Raw genomic sequence first — 17,564 nt, forward strand, 5'->3', positions numbered from 1 at the left:
TCTTTCCGCCCGCCCCCGCGAGTCACCACCGCTCGCCCTGCAGCTGCGCACTGATCGGATCGCCCAGGCCAATGATGGGCGTTCCATCGTGTCCAATCGTGGGGAGGTGGTGGTGGGATCAACCAGTTGGGTTCCTTGGTAGGCGGGGCGGGGGCTGTCTCGTATTTTGGCGGTTTGACTTTAACATGGCGAACGCGAGCGGCAGTAACGTCGGCGGCAGCAGCGGCGAAGTGGTGGGAGGCGAGGAGTCGTCCCTGGCGGAGGGCTCGTCTACCGGTCGTATTCCGAAGGTGAAGGTTCTGGACACCGTTGTGGACACTTTCCTTCAGAAGCTAGTATCTGCCGGGAGGTAAGAACGGATACGTTCTGAAATCTCGCGAGTGTTCGTATTTGTAGTGGTATGGGAGGGAAGAGGCTAAAAGGAAAATCTCGCGAGACCTTAGGAGCCAGAATTCTCATGCGGTTTCTCCGTGGCAGGGCTCTAGCCTTATTTACCGATAGGGGGCTGTCGGTCCGAATGAGCCGTTCTTTCGCTGAGGCCTTGACAAGTTAGGCTCTGGGGGAACGCCTTCCGAAATGGGGGCCGAGCCCTATGCCTGTGGGTTAAGTCCCCGCCCTCGACAGCAGAGGGCGCATCTGCTCCAGTCTTGGAAGTTCTGGGAGTAACGCCCGTGAGCGGAGTTTTTGCCCTAAGAAGCTTTTCACGCAGTCACCGAGTCGGACTCCCAAAGTGTGCGAGGCGGGAGACTAACCCAGAATCGGGGCCTACGTGCGGGACGCTGCGTTTGGTGCCGGGAATAGAGACAAAAACGAACCGATCCCCCCCGTGAGAGTTATCCATTCTCATCTCTTCTTCCCCGCCCCCTGCTCCGGAGCTCGCTTGTCTTTGCTCTTCGGCCAAGCGCGAAGTGCTAACGCGATGCTGAGGAAAAGCGGTGCTCGCCCCCGTGCGGAGCCAAGGCCGCAGAGCAAGTGCCTTATTTGTGTTGCGAAGTGTTCGGACCCTCCCTGACCCCGCTGAGAGGCGGGAGCAGTTTGCCATCTTCTCCCGTCCATTTACAGGCGAGGAAGCCGAGGCGAGCGGGGCTGAGTGGCTGCGCGGGGCCACATGGCTAGTAAATGTGAGGAAAGTGCCCCTCCCCCGGAAGTGGCTCTCTTAGAGGCGGAGGTCGGGGCGCGCGTCAGGAAGCGGGGAGGGAGCACGGGGGAGGGGGGGGGGAATGCGCGTCTGCGTCTGAGGGTGAGGAAGCCGGGCTGGAGTTAGGCTAGGAAGACTACTGTTTGAGGGGCCAGCAGCAACCGGAGAAGCTGGCTGAGGAGGGGGCGGTAATCAGAACTCTGCTTTAGGGAATCCCTTGTGAAAGCGGGGCCACCGATCAGGAGCCCCCCGGCGGGCACGAGGAGGGAGGGGAGGAGGGATGAAAGCTGTGTGGTGAACTTTGGCAGCCGGAAGGAGCTGAGGCTGTCACTAAGATCTTGGGGAGGTGGAAAACTGAGCTGGTCCGAACTGAGCAACTCGGGACGCAAGACTTGAAAGAAATTAAAGTGGGATATAAGATAAGGGAGGTATTTGCATAGAGATAATATTTGAAGCCATGGAAATCACTGGGTAAGGAAGAATAGAGTGAGAAAACTCGCTCCTCTGCCACCCCCAAACATGCCCACCTCTAAAAATGCTTTTAAACCTCAGCACCCACAAACCCCTCCGTTTCCCCCTCCTTTCCTGGCAGGCCGTCGTTCTGACCGGCCTCTCTCGAAGCCAAACTCAGAAGGGCGTCTGAATACTCCTCAGCACACTTACGGACGCTTAAACGGGACCTCGGGAGGTAGCTGTTCCAACCTAGAAGTGAACAAGAATCTCTCCTTCAACTTTGCTGACGTGGTCACCCAGCCTTGGAAGCCTCCCTCCCGAGGCAATCCCCTTCACTTCTGGATGGCTCTAATTGTTAGGAAGTACTTCCTTGTACTGAGGCAAGGTTTGCCCCTTTGTAACATCCTCCTCTTGTTTCTGGGTCCTCTCTTCCGGACGAACAGAAAACCAGCCATCCCTTTGATAAGAGACTCTTTCGGACTAAACATCTCTAGTTATTTCAAACCTTGTGGCATGGATTTGAGGCTCTTCTGTGTTCATTTTCTAACGTATCTACATCCCTTCTACAATGTAGAATCGACGATTCACATGTGTATTCTAACTAGGGAAAAAGTGCGGTTTCCTCACCAGTTATAGACACTAACCTTTTCTGCTGTCTGGTTTCTAACCCCAGCTGGAAAATAAAATTACTCTTTTCAAAGGAAATTGCCTTTTTCAAAGATATAAAAGATATTGAAAGTGCCAGATCCAATCTTTTTTAATGAATCCTCCTTTTTACCTTTCTTTAGCTTTCAGCGCTATTGATCATCTACTCCTGGTTAGTCTTCCCTTCTTTGGCTTTTTGTGACACTGCATTCATTTCTCTCTTCTCTGTCTCTTCATTTCTTTTGCTGGATCCCTTGTTCATCTCTAACCTATTGACCATGGATATCTTCCAAGCTTTGTCCTGGGTTTTCTTATATTCTGTGACCTCATTAACCACTGTAGATTTGACTGTCATTTCTATGCAGATAAGTCCCAAATCTATATATCCAGCCTTCATCCCCTGGTTGCATCTCAACCTCAACATTTCCAAACAGAACTTATTTGTTTTTCCCCAAACCAACCTTTTTTGCATATCTCTTTCCTGTTTCTGTTGAAGTCATCCTAATCTGAACTACCTTACTGGTTAGCCACCTTTGCAAACTTGAGTCATCCTTGACTTTCACTTTCCAAGCCCCAGGTTCAATTAATTGCTAAGTCTTCTTGATGCTACCTCCATTACATTTCTTCATCTATCCCCTGCTCTCCTGTCACACTGACTTTACCTTAGTTCTGTCCCTTGCTAGCATATTGTAACATTCTTCTGATTGGTTGCCTTTCTCATTCTCTCCCCCTTCTGATCCATATTAGCATTCCTGAATTTTTTTACTCAGAAATCCTCAGAGACTCCTGTCACCTCTGTAATATAAAATCAGGACTCCTCAATGTGGCATTTAAAGTCCGCTACAGCCCACCTCCCCTTTCAGCCTTATTTCTTCTCATTTCCCCTTCATCAAGTCTTTGCCCTACCCCATCTCCTGCATTGGCCTTGGTTCTGATTCTCTCTCACTTTTCCCTTCATCTGTCAGGATTTCTTGTAGCTCCAGCAGCTCCTTTTCAAAGCCTTCCTTGGTTTTTCTAACTGTCTGTGACCTCTCCCTCCTGAAATTATCTTATATTTATTTTTGTGCACCTTGTACCCCCTCCTGAGAAAGTCATTTTCTCTTTTGGTTTTTGCTTTGTATCCCTAGTGCTTTACACTTTGTGGTGGGAAAGAGTAATTAAGCTTATTTTGTTTGATCCTAGAGGAATGGGTAGGTGAAATAATAATAACAACAATAACAATAATATACAACATTTGTATAGCATTTACAAAGCATCTTGCATCTATTATCTCACTGGCTTCTCAGAACAGTGCTGTGAAGTAGGTGCTATCAGAGAGACTGCACTGCCTAAGGAGGTCCTACATTCCCTCTCACTAGAAGCCTTCCAGCAAAAGTTGAATAATCTCTTCTCAGGTATGTTGTAGGCAGCCAGGTGGTTCAGGAGAGAGCCTCAGGCCTGGAGTCAGGAGATCTGAGTTCAAATCCTGCCTTAGACATTTCCTTGCTGTGTGACACTGGACAAGTCCTTTAACCTCTGCCTCAGTTCCCTCAACTGTAGAATGGGGCTAAAAATAACACTGGCCCCCCCAGGGCTGTGGATCACATGAGATGTTTGTAACCTGACACCCAGTAGGCCCTTGGTAATTGCTCATTTCCTTTTTCTTATGGGAGTTCCTGTTGAGATCCAGGTTAGAGCTGAGATTGATTTGTCCACACAGAGCCAGCACCACTGCTTGACTCTCCTGACTCCTAAAAGAAAGGCTCTTTCACCCTTTTTTCTTTACTCTTTTTTACTCATGAGGAGCAAAATGGACTCAGGAGCTTCACTATTCTCAGCTCCTTTCTGCCCCCTGCTGGGCTTGCTTGGTAGAAAAGGGAGAGAAGCCAAAGAGTTTAGGACCAAGCAAAACAAATACTTTAGCCCCTAAATCATCAGGACAAATTTTTGTGGAAATAAATATATCTAAATCAAAACCAGTCTATCAGCATATTGGCACATAAGACAAAAAAAAGTTTAAATAATAGGCCTAAAAACAATTGACCTGAAAATAATTGACATTTATTTAAAAAACAAATCATTTTGAATTTGTTAAAACTTCTTTAAAAAAGAAAAAAAGAAAGAGTTTAATAGCAAATTAGATGGATTAAGTTTAAAAAAAAAAACAACAGTTAAGCTCAAAAAACTTAATAAATGTGGTTGAAAAACCCCCAACTTTTTTTTAAGGCCCAAGTCAAATTTTCCTTGTGCTGTTCAATTTACAGAGGGTTTAATCTGGTTTCGTCCTATCACTGGCTCAGTAAGATTTCCATAGAGGTTGGGAAAGGGGCCATAGAGCCTCATCTTTAACTTTCTAGTATTTGAGATTCTGAAGTATCCTCCAGATACAAACTGGTCACTTTTTCTGCACGTATACATATGTGTGCTCATATGTATATTTATGCAGACATATGTATTATAGATATGTTTATGAATCCCTTGCCTTCAGCTGTCTTTAGAGGTATAGAGCTGAGAAGAAAACACATTCAAAAGCTTAAGCTCTGTTGCTAGTCATGAGAAAAGACTAGGAGGAACAGAAAAAAGGCTAAACCAGACTTCAGCCCACAATTACACAGGATGAGGTATCCTCATCTTCCCCTCTCCAATCCTCTAGCCACAGACTTCTTTTCTAGTGGGATCAGATGCAAACAACAATTTGGTTGGTTTGGCTGTTTGGGCCTTCACGTGGGTCAACAGGATACTTCTTCTTTTGCCAGAATGTGGGAGTTTTGTGACCCATATCCTGTATATTGTTCTTTTTTATTTTATTTTAAGCAAGGAGCAAACCCCTCAGGGAAAGCAGTATAGCTCTAATCTTACATAATTCTTAGATAGAATTTTATAGATCATCTTGTCTGAACTTTGATTTTACAGCTCAAGAAACTGACATTCAAAGAAAGTGACTTGTTCAAGATGATACAGTGAGGTAGTACAAGTGCCCAGACTTAAAATAGGTCTCATAATTCCCATTTAGAACACATTCATTTCAGTGGATTTCATGGAGGATGGCTGATTTTGTCATTCTCGCTTCTTATACTTGTACATGAATGTGAGGCAGGGGATTAAAAATCATTTGAGATGCTAGAGAGAGAATAGAGAAAGACATGTAGCAGCCTTTTCTCCCCGTTGTTGTGCTGGTATGCTTTTTTTTTTTTTTTTTTAATCCAGGTTTGATCCATACAGCCTGTTTCAGCATTAGCTTTCAATGAATCTCGTAAACATTGATTGGTCTGTCAGGAGTTTGACATTCAGGCAGTTATTAGAAAAGGACTATAGTACAAAGGATTGCCCAGTTCCTCTCTGGCAGCTTAGGCTCTTTTGGGGACAGTTCTGTGGCATTCCACATTTGTATGTTAGCTCCTTGTCCCACTCCCAGGACCAAGGTGCTTTTCCTGACTAAATTTGAATATTTCTTGGGGTCATCAGGAAAATGTACTATCTTGTAGTAGTCAGTGGAGTAGGAAAAGAAAACTCAAAGTGGTAGAGAAAATAGCGAATATAGTTCATTTAATTCCTTGTGTCTGAGGGAAAAGAGAGTTAAAAATATACTTGATTTGGGGGAGTGAGGAGGGCAGGGCAAACTGTTAAGAAAACCACAGATAATTAAAATGTTCAGAGAAATAATTTCCATCAACCTAAATCCAAAGCTGCATGCAGCATAGATTTAAATTTCTCTGTCTTTCCCACCAAGATGAGCAGGAAGCAGGAAAAGTGAGAGCCGGAATTCTCAGCCTGAAGATGACTAATGATGGTGTTGTTCATTTTTACAAGTTTGGTAATCAAATCAGTAACTGGGCATGTGCTCTGTAATGGTAATTTAACTCTCTTTTCTCATCCCTTTTTCCAGTTATGAGCGATTTGCCAAATGTTACAAGCGCTTCTACAAACTCCAACCTGAAATGACACGACTAATTTATGACCAGTTTATAACTCAGTTGCAGACATCCATCCGGGTAAGTGGACAAGAAACCCAGCAAATTCCCTTGATTTTCTAATTTTGCTACTAAATTTTTAAGTCCCTTGAGATTAGGAACTATATCTTATTTATCACTAGGCCTACTGCTTCACATATAGTAGATAACTATATATATTAGTTGGATGACGATGAGGAAGTGAGACTATGTGATATAGGAGAAAGGATAATGAGTCACAGTAACCTCTAGGATTTTGGGCTTTAACCTTCTCATTTTAAAATGAGAAGCTTAGCCTGAATGACTTTCCATGTCTTTTTTCAGATGTAAGTCCTATTATCTTATGAACAGTTCTTTTGTGGTTAGTGCCAATCACCTTCTCAGATAATATCATTGGTAACTGAACAGTTGTGGTATACCTAGCCCTTATGTGCTCCTGGTGATTGGTACAGTGGACAGATACAGAAGAAATGAAAGATTTTAGTTTCTGTCTCAGGAGCTCTGAAGAAGAAGATAGTGAACAACATGGTCCGTGGTATGGAAGACATTGATTGCTAGCACTGATACTTTATGATATTTAATTCAGTTGAGCAAATATTTCTGGAACCCTTACTGTGTTTCCAGCCCTGGGTTAAATGTTAAGTATCTTGAGGAATATATTCAATTAAATAGATATAGAATAATTAAGACAGTAAAGAATGTTAAAATAACAGAATATGGATTGTATTTAAAGATATTGAACAAAATCCACAAAGATTAGAATCAGTGAAAGCTTTGTGTTGGAATTTAAAAAGAGTAGGATATAGATTGGCCAGTTAGGTAGCTGGAGTCAGGAAGATCTGAATTCACATGCAGCCTCAGACACTTATAACTGTAACTCAGGGCAAGTCACTTAACCTTATTTGCCTCAGTTTCCTCATTTGAAAAGTGAACTGGAAAATGAAATGGCAAACCACTCTGGTATTTTTGCAAAAAAAATCCCAAGTTGGGTCATGAAGAGTCAGACATAACTGAAATGACCCAGTAGCCACAAAAAAGATTTGAATAGGCAGAGAGGGAAAAAGAGGGCATGTTAAGAGAAGGAGGAATCACAATGTCTCAGGATTGGAAGGGCCTGTAAAGGTCATCCAGTCCAGCTTATACTAGAATGGGAACAACCTGGTGGTATTCCCGAGAGCTTTCCATCCAAGCCTCTGCACAAAGATAAAAATGGAAAACTCCCTGCCTTTAGGGGCAGCCCCACTGCTGGTTTTTCTATGCTGTCTGTTCTTGTGTATTTTCTACCTGTTATTCCTGGTCCTGCCTTTTGGGAACAAGGAAAATAGTATCTTTCTTCTGTGCCAGAGGCCGTCACGTTCTTGAAGACAGCTATCTGGTTTACACTGAGTCTTCTCTTCTCCATTGCATCCAGGACTGTCCAGGACTGTCCTGACTTATATCTGGCCACTGGACCCAGATGGTTCTGTGGGAAAAGTGAGGCAGGTGACCTTGCCCAGGCCTCCCTCACTTAAATCCAATTCACTTGCCTGTCATGGCATCACCTCTCTGATGATCCTCTTGGAGAATGAAGAACAAACAGCATCTTTTCAAGAAAAATCTTTCAAGTTCTTTCAAATGCTCCTCATGTGGTGTGATCTCTGGACCTTTTAGCATCACCCTTTTCTGGATGTGTTGAAATTAATCAATGTCCTTCCTAGAATGTGGAAAAAATGATCCTGGCAATAGTGAAAGGAATGTGTTGCTGAGTAGGAGATGATAAGATTAGTCAGATAGAGGGCCTTAAATGCCAATAATTTGTAGACTTGGTCTGATAGGCAGCAGGAAACCAGTGGAGATTTTTGTGTACTTCCACATCGTTCTCTTCTTTTCTCCTTTATTCTCAGGAAGAAATTGCCACAATTAAGGAAGAAGGGAATCTAGAAGCTGTTTTGAATTCTCTTGATAAGATTTTGGAGGAGGCCGAGGACCGAAAGGAGCCAGCATGGTGAGAACTGATGGCTTGGAAGAGGAAAGGCCCTGAAACCCCTTTGTGTGGTAATTTTTAGGGAATAATTGGCTTTTCTTCCAGAGAGCTACAATTCAAAGGAAATAAAGGATGATAAAGTAGGATTAATCACCTTTATAATTAATAATAATCTTAAAGCTTTTATGTGTGGTACTTGAGAGATAGTTATACTGCCATGGCCCTTGGCTCTGTAAGAAATATACTAACATAGAAAGAGCAGAGGCCGCAGAATAAGAGTAGTAAACTAATATTTGGTTTAACATTTAAGTATTTTCTTCATACGGGAAATCCCCAAAATCTTAATGTGTGTGTGGTTTGTTTTTCTTTGTTGTTGTTGTTGTTTTTGGCTGATGCAATTGGGGTTAACTGACTTGCCCAGGGTCACACAGCTAGGAAATGTTAAGTGTCCGAGGTCACATTAGAACTCAGGTCCTCCTGACTTCAAAGCTGGTGTTCTGTCCTCTGTGCCATCTAGCTATGCCTCTTAATATGTTTATAAACTTAACTTCAGAAATATAAAAGCTATAAACTTACCAGAAAATTATTTAAATTTATTTAAATCTCCTTTACACTGATTTACTTTTGTGTACATTGTTTATTTTATTTTAATTTAAATTTTTAATTTTACTTCAGTTTTCTGGATGATACTTTTTCAGACCAATTCAGTAGAGAGGGTTCCTCTTGTTTAGCCACTTGCTCTATCTCCTTTAGATTCATGAGGTCACATCAAAACTGTCATGTATACATCAAAATCTTATTTTTCAGATGGTCTTAAGGCTAGGATTAAAAATACCTCAGAGACTGATAGAAAGGGTATATGATAGAGAGCTCATCAGAACTCTAAATACCAGTGGGGATGGAGAAAAGGAGAGGAAACCATGGTTAGGGAGGGGCAATGTGGTGAAGCTTGGAAGGGAAGAATGGAAAAATCTGATCAGTCCTAAATGAGATGAAAGAGGGTTAGAGTTGGGAAGAATATGATGGTAGATTTAATAGAAGTGACTGAAAGAATTTCCTAGTTAGGATGGTACAAGCTAGGGTCACTAGATAGTTCTGCCAATATAATAATCTATTGTGGCGTTATTAAAAATGACAGCTGGTAGAAGTCAATAGAAAAAACCTCAAAGCCTCAGTTGAGTTGGGCTTGAACCCAGAAAGTAATTTAGTCATTAGGAAAATACAATATCTTCTCCTCTCCCTATCCTACCTCTACCCCAGATCTCTTTATGTTTATGTTGCCAATTTTGAATTTCCTGACTAGGCGCCCCAGTGGGATTCCTGAAGATGATGTGCGCAGTACGCTGATACCCTACTTCTTACAGCAACAGTCATCCCTGAAGCAACTGGTCCAGGAGCAGGAGAAAGAAAATGTCAAACTAGCTGAAATGGTCCTGGAAGGGCGGAAGCAAGTGCTGGAGTTACAGCAACAGATACAGGCCCGAAAGCAAGCTTGGCAGGCAAGTGTCTTCTTTTCTCCTTTGTGCCCATTGAGTTCCAAATTGATGACATTCTCATGAGGGTGATGAAGATGATAGTAACAACTCTTACTGATATAGTGCTTTATATATGTTAATCTCATCTGATCCTCAGAATAATCCTGTGAGGTAGCTATTGTTATTATTTCCATTTTATAGTTGGGTAAACTGAGGCTGAGAGAGGTTTAAAGGACTTGCCTGGGGGGAGGGGTCACAGCTAGGAAGTGTCTGAAACCAGATTTTTTAATTCAGGTTTTCCAGCAATCTTTATCTACTTTGCCACCAAAGCAGAAACTTTATTACAAGAGCAATTATATATGGTAAGAATGCCAGCATAGGATTCACTGCTAGTTCCTTTCCTTTCCCTATCCCCATCAGTCATTGACATTTTGATGAAGTTTTATCAGAATTTCAAGAATGTTTACATGGGAGGCGTCATGAGAGTTGAAAACTTAACACACAGTGCTAGTCTCAGAAAAAAAGAACGAAGGACTCCTATATTTTGGGTAGGGTATGCTGCCTATTTCTGAGGTGGGAGAAGATGTAAAAGAACATCATTCACCCCAACACAGATAAAAGTCAAGGCTGGAGATCTTTTTTGGAAAGACGTGAGGGGAGATCTTAAAAAAAAAAAAAATCAACTCCATAAATTGAAGATGGGCAAGACAAGGATAAATAGCAAATTGTCTGAAAATAGTTTGGGAGCATAAATGGACTTCAAGTTCAGCATGAGTCTAGACTGTGATGTGTCAGCCAACAAAGTGACCCTAACCTTAGGCTGCCTGGGAAGGCCTATGTGATCTCATGTTCCTTGTCTGGGTTAGGTCACATCTGCTGCCTTGTATTAGGCTCCAGACCCTCCCCTTTGAAAGCATTCAGGGAAGGGAAGTCAAAAGAGAATTCTGTCATGGACACTTAGAAAAGAGAATGTCCAAGATAGGTGGGTTCATGGTTGGTCATTACACTGGTTAGAATTCTGAAGTTTTTGATTAATAACCTCTGTTGAGTGAGATTAGAAGTTTTCTTGCAGAGAGCTGAAAAACAGGTAGGAGAAGAGGGAAGGGGCAGCAAGGAACACAGCCACCTTTTTAATGAATTTATCTATGGATGTGGAGAGAGATGGGATAAAATGATAATCAAATGAGGGAATTTTATGTTAGGGAAAATCTAGATATGTTTGTAAGACAGTAGGGAAGGACTTGCAGATCAGAGGAAAATAGAGAAGATATTAGAGGGGAATCTTGTAGAGCAAACATATAAGAAGAAATGGGAGAGAAATAGGATCATGGGTATATGTAATATATCTGTTACATGGCAAGGAGTAGGAACATCTCTTCATCAGACAAGGGAGTAAAGGAAATAAGAATGGAGAATGTCAAGGGACTTTGAAATGTGTTGAAGGTGGCACCTCTCTCAGAATATATGAAGCAAGATCCTCAGGAGATTGGGTGTGGGAAGGGAAGGGAGAGCTGAGAGAAGAGGTTTGAAGAGCTACTGGCAGGAGTTCAACAGAAAGTCAATTAGAGAAATCCGAAGAACTCTTACATTTTCTATTTTTATGGAGTACCTCAGTAAGAACTCCTTCACTTAAACAAATTCTGCAGCCCTCCTCTCCTGGAATCCACATAGAACAGCCCCTGACCACAGCTGGACATGTTTGGATGTCAATTCCAGCAACATCTGTAGGAGTGCTACGTGCTCTAGGGAAGTGACCCTTTACCATCCTAGTCTCCCAAAATTAAATCCATACATCTTTGAGAATACCCAGAACACTTAAGAAATTCCCAGGTTGTTCATGACACCTGTGCCTGAGGAACTGGCATGTCAGCAAAGCCCAATAAAACCAGCTGTGGACCTTCTCTGCAAGGAGCAACATCCTCTTGGATGCTCCCATACTCTGCTCAGAGGCCATTTCCCTCTTCTTTCTCCCACCTTTAATTAATTCCTTTGATTAGGCAGCTTAGAAATTCTAATGTATGTTTTTTTTTTAAAAAAAGGAAAATGAAAGCAAAATACCCCAAATTAGGGGAAGAACCCACACTCTTTAAACTCTTTGTTGCTATGTGCTTCCAGTAGTTTTAGTAGCTTTGTTTACAAACAAAAATGAATAAACTTTGAGCAGCTTTTTTCTTTTCTTTTTTTTTTTTTTTTTTGCTGAGGCAATTGGTGTTAAGTGACTTGCTCAGGGTCACACAGTTAGAAATTAAGTATCTAAAGTCACACTTGAACTCAGGTCCTCCGGAATTCAGGGCTGGTGCTCTGTCCACTGCACCACTTAGCTGCCCCACCTTTTTTCTTTTAAAAGAAAATTGATTAGATAGAAGTAATAGACTTGCCTTGCTTCAATGAAATTAGATAATATAAATTTGAGGTGGGCCCAGTCTTTGTGGCTGTGTGACTTTTTCCAGCTTCATTTAAACTATATATGAGTGGATATGGATGAGGCAGATGAGAATAATCTGGGATAGAGATTTATAAGGCATCAGGAGCAATAGGACAAAGGAACAAGGGATGTAAGAACAGAAGGCAGTATAATATTGCGGAAGAAAAAAAAAGAGAAGCTAAAACAGGAGTGATAGTCTTCAGAAATGGATAGCAGGAGGTCATAGGTAAGGTTAGGGATGTTCTTAATAGAACTGAAGCATAGGGAGAAACAGAATGCTGTAATGGTATCATTAGATGAGAGAACTCTTAGTCATGGAAGTGGGATAATCATTTGTGAGTGAAAGTGAGATTTAAGGCTACCCCTTTATTTTATTTTATTTTGTTTTGATTTCTTTATTGAAAAACTGTTCATATCCTTTAACCATTTATCAATTGGAAAATGACTCCTTATAGATTTTACAATATTCTTTACATATTTGAGATAAGACCTTTAAGTGAAAAACTGTATATAAAAATTTCCCCTCAATTTGCTGCTTTCCTTATGATCTTGGCTACATTTGTTTTTTTTTGTTTTTGTTTTTTGTTGTTGTTGTTGTTGTTGTTTTGTTTTTCTTTCTTTCTTTTTTTTTTATTATAATAACTTTTTATTGACAGAACCCATGCCAGGATAATTTTTTACAACATTATCCCTTGCACTCACTTCTGTTCCGATTTTTCCCCTCTCTCCCTCCACCCCATCCCCTAGATGGCAAGCAGTCCTATATATGTTGAATATGTCACAGTATATCCTAGATACAATATATGTGTGCAGAACCAAACAGTTCTCTTGTTGCACAGGGAGAATTGGATTCAGAAGATAAAAATAACCTGGGAAGAAAAACAAAAATGCAAACAGTTTACATTCATTTCCCAGTGTTCTTTCTTTGGGTGTAGCTGCTTCTGTCCATCATTGATCAATTGAAACTGAATTAGGTCTCTTTGTAAAAGAAATCCACTTCCATCAGAATACATCTTCATACAGTATTGTTGTTGAGGTATATAATGATCTCTTGGTTCTGCTCATTTCACTCAGCATCAGTTCATGTATGTCTCTCTAAGCCTCTCTGTATTCATCTTGCTGGTCATTTCTTACAGAACAATAATATTCCATAACATTCATATACCACAATTTACTCAGCCATTCTCCAGTTGATGGGCATCCACTCATTTTCCAGTTTCTGGCCACTACAAAGAGGGCTGCCACAAACATTTTGGCACATACAGGTCCCTTTCCCTTCTTTAGTATCTCCTTGGGGTAGTAAGCCCAGTAGTAAGGGCTATCCCTTTAGATGTGGAATAGAAGAATGGGCCATGGGAGTCAAGAGTGACAATTTGAAGTTACATCATCCTGCACATTGAACTCTCCAAATATAAGAATAGGAGTTGGAGTAGAGGGAAAGACTGAGAGCTATGTAATGAACTTCATGAGAAAGGAGATGACTGCCCCCCCCCCCCAAAATCTGGTTTGAGTGCCATATTTGGATGGAGTAAAATTCAGAGGAATAGAAACCACTGAGTTATTGTGTCAGAAAAAATGGTAGTGACAGTAAGGAGCAAGAAATAGTCAACTCTTTGAGAACCACTATGTTGGAAGCAGGGTATGACAGAAGATGCAAGCAATACCAGAAGTTCTAGATGGCAGCATTATGCTATATGAAACAGGGCTTTGTGAGCTCTGGAAGATAAGACCACAAGAGGAAGAGGTGTAAAATGAAAGGTTTGTTAATGGTGTAACACAAATTCTGCGGAGAAGGCACAGATGCGCTGGGACCTGGGAGGAATAATGTTAAAATGGATGGAATGTGAAGTGGGGTAGTGAGGATTGGGGATTGAGGACTGATTCTTGGGAATTCAGCTGGGATTGGGAGAGTAAGAGATGGCCACTGGTGACAGAGCCAGGCAATAGATCCCAGGCTGAAAGCTCATGGTGGCTGTTGTGTCTGGGCTGTTTCTGCTGCTGAGCAGATGAGGATTAATTGAGGAATTGGGGGTGACATGGAATAGGCCTGGAGAAAAGAAGATTTGGGAGCACAGGGAAATAGGGTAGGTAGTTGTCTTCAAGGATCTGATGGTTTGTCATGGGAAAGAGCAGCTGCTCTGTTCTGCCAGCTCAGGCTCGAAGGTAGGAAGAATTTACTAACACTTAAAAGTGTCCTGGAGTAGGACGGGCCAGAGTGCTAGGCCTGTAGTGCTCCTTTTCAGGAACAGTTGAACTCGAGGCCCACTGAGATCTCTTCTGTAAGGAATGATTTTGAATATTACTTTGGTAAAGTCATAAGTAAAAAGGTTACATCAAAGGGAGTAATGAATAGCCCTCATCTTTTAAAGAGCTTTTTAAAAGTATTAACAAATTCCCTTTGGCAGAAAAGTCTGGGAGATTTGGAGTTAAATGGTTGTTACTTGAAATAGTAGAGAGAAGAACAAGGATGTTTATCCAAATGAGAGACAAGTCTTTGAATTGAAGACAAGGAGTTTAGGACAGACAGCTCCAGAGGCAGAACTGGTTGTGATTGACAGTGACAGTTGGGGAGACAAGCAGCTGCTCACAGTGCTGTATACCAGCAGCAATTTAAGTCATTCCTCTTTCTAATCCCTCTGCAGGCAGGGTCAGGACACTTGCAGCAGCTAATAGGACTATTTTAGCCGCTTTCCCTCCTGTGTCTTTGGAGCATAAATTATGCCACCAGCCCACCCCTCTTAGGGGGATGGGCAGAGATTAATTTCTTCATTTTCCTCATCAATCTGTTGAGAGAAATTAGGTTTCCATTAGCTTATGAAGTATTAAGAATGATCTTGAGTGTAGAGGCCAAGACAGCAGAGAAGCAGGTAAAAGGACTATATAGTCTCTCCCCTACTTCTCTCCTCAAAAAAATACCCCTCCTCCAAATCCTTAGAAACAGATCAAAAAAGTATTACACCGACTTCTGATCAGGCAACCCATGAAAAAAATCACAGTAAGTCACCTTTCCAGTCTGGGTCAGCATAGAGAGACAGAGAAAAGTCTGTGTGGGCATTGGAGATGGGGGTCTGGCCAGGAGCACAGGAGTGCAGGGAGAGGCTGTGTGTGAGGGAAAGAGCCGATTGTAGATCCAGTAGAGGGGCTTAAACTTGGACATGGTGCAAGAACAGGTGCTAATAGGCACTTCTGTCACTACCCTGTTCCAAGCTGAGGGGGGACCTGCACCTAGAGGTGACATTCCAGGGTAAGAAGCAGTTGTGAGCCCCAGGCTATGTTCCTAGAAGGGAGTAAAATCAGAAGTAAGCAACTGCTATGTGTGACTGATCCCAGGAGCAAAGCAGAGTCTCAGTCTAGTCTGAAGTTTGCAGCAGAGAATTCAGGGTAGGAATCCCAGACCAAAGGAGAGTTTGAACCAGCAGTTTTCCAACTGGTTTATAATGTCTGGGTCCAACAGAAGTCTATTGAAACTCCACACAAGATGAACTCACAGACCTGTAGCTCAGAACCAAACTCCAGGTCAGAAAATTGCAGACCTCAGGCAGGGAGATGGTGAGAAGACCTTCCTCTCATTTAGACCATTTTGGAAGTCCTGAAAGCTTGCTGGTCCATAGCTTGAGCTGTTTCTGAGAGCTAGGATCACACAATACTCCTAGTTATTCCTAGAAAGCAGCGATAGGAACAGTGCAGAAATTTCCTTCAGAAGTATAGAGCCTGGACCTAATATAAAGTCTTAAGTAAGAAAGTAGCTAGATGAATGAGCAGACAAACAAATCCCATCTATCATAAAAAGCAGTTATGGTGATGGGTTGCACAAGACAAACTCAGAAGAAAAGAATAATTCTAAAACATCTAATCAAAGCCTCAAAGAAAAACACACCTGGGGCATAAATTCAACTAGAATTCTTGGGAGAGATGAGAAGTTTGGAGTTTGGGGGTTTTTTTGAGTTAAATTATTATATGAAACGAGAGCACTAGAAACATAGCTGAACAATATTAGCTATTGCATGTCTGGAAGAAATAAGATGTGGTGATAACATTAGATTTCCTTAATGTCACTGAAAGGAATTGGGGATTCTTTGGTTCCATGAGGGATGCTTACCTTGGAGAAGAGAATATTTAGTGAGATGCAATCCTTGTTTTAAAATATTTGAAGAGCTGTCCTGTGGAAGAGCCTTGTTATAGCTAGGGCAGAAGGAAGTTACAGGAAAACACATCTCATGTTAACATAAGGAAAAACTTGCTAAGTATTAACACTGTCCAAAAATGGAACAGGCTGCCCCAGAAATGTTCTAGAATGGATTTGTGATGTAAGGATGGTTTACAGTAAAGGATCATAGATATCATGATTTTTTTTTTCTCATTGGATCCTCAATGAAGATGGAGCAGAGAATCCTTGCCTTTGCTGTCTAGTATAAATCCAAGTTCAGAGTAGAGGTCCACAGAGGCAAAAGATTCTATTTTTTCCATCACTTTTGATTTGTTTTTCTCTTTCTCCATACCCAGGCTCTTAGCAAAAATCAGAGAGAGCTGGCAGCCGTGCTGAAAGACCCAGAGTGAGGAGGCCAGCCAACTGGATTCCCACCCTTCTACTACTCTCAAGACTCTTTGTGGCTTTGGGGGGAGTGATACCATCTGGACAAGTTAAAGTTAGGAGCCATGGAAGTAGAACCTACAGGGACTGAAGTTCTGAGCTACTTTGGGAGGGGAAGCCAGCTAAGAAGAGGGCTATAGAAAGCCCAGAGACCCAAGGGATTAGCCAGGAGCCAAGGATGCAGGTTAAGGCCTCTTCCTATATTTTGGGCTTTTCTGGTACCATTCATCCTGCTCCCCAGCTCTGCTTGTGATTCCCTTCTGTTTCCACACCACTTGGGAGTAAGGTGGGCCACATGTTTCTGCTGCCCTTGGGATGGATTTCAGTACCTCTCTTCACTGAGCCCGGCCCAGTCCCTCCCCCTCTGCTCATCCCTCCCAGTCCAGACTGCCCCTGCCACAGAGTCCTGGAATCCTCTAATCATGGAATCTGTTTCCAATCTCCTCTGATTGCTGCCTTGCGAGGCAGGCTGATGCCCTGTCATGTTCTCCCCACATCTGTAAATAAAACTTCCTACACTACGCTGTCATTTCTCCACTCCCAAGATGTTTGCCCCTGTTGGCCTCGGCTGTCCCCGATTTGCTCTCCTTATGCTGCTCCCCAGGCTGCCAGGGAGCCTTTGGATCCAGGACTTTGAGTTCATTTTGCAAGGAGGGCGGTCTGGCTCCAATCATTTTTCTCAGTCTGTTGACTCTAGAGTCTCCAGGTCTGGGAGATAAGATGGACTTTAATTCTAGCCTTGTTACTAGAACAACCCCCCAGCGATATCCCAGTGACTGTAGGCATATAATTTTGTCATTTTGCTAACCTTGACCCTCACCCCATTTTTCCTGTTTCATGTCTAGGCCGATTCAGAATAAATCTACATAACTTAAGTAACTTGTTGTATGTAGTCTTCCTTGTGCGGGCGGATAAAAACAAGCTGATAACTCTCTAATAGACATC

General features: G+C 42.3%; 1 protein-coding gene across 1 annotated transcript; it reads left to right on the forward strand.

Annotated features, from left to right (window-relative positions):
* The first annotated feature begins 130 nt into the window (after positions 1-130).
* LOC100935048 (polyamine-modulated factor 1) lies at positions 131-17,494 on the forward strand. Its single transcript, XM_003768089.4, has 5 exons — positions 131-349; positions 6,102-6,207; positions 8,049-8,149; positions 9,432-9,627; positions 16,532-17,494. Exons 1-5 carry the CDS (start codon positions 186-188, stop codon positions 16,583-16,585), a joined length of 621 nt encoding a protein of 206 aa, XP_003768137.3. The 5' UTR covers positions 131-185; the 3' UTR covers positions 16,586-17,494.
* The last annotated feature ends 70 nt before the right edge of the window (positions 17,495-17,564 follow it).

Source organism: Sarcophilus harrisii, chromosome 4 (genome assembly GCF_902635505.1).
Source record: "Sarcophilus harrisii chromosome 4, mSarHar1.11, whole genome shotgun sequence".
Lineage (NCBI taxonomy): Eukaryota > Metazoa > Chordata > Mammalia > Dasyuromorphia > Dasyuridae > Sarcophilus > Sarcophilus harrisii.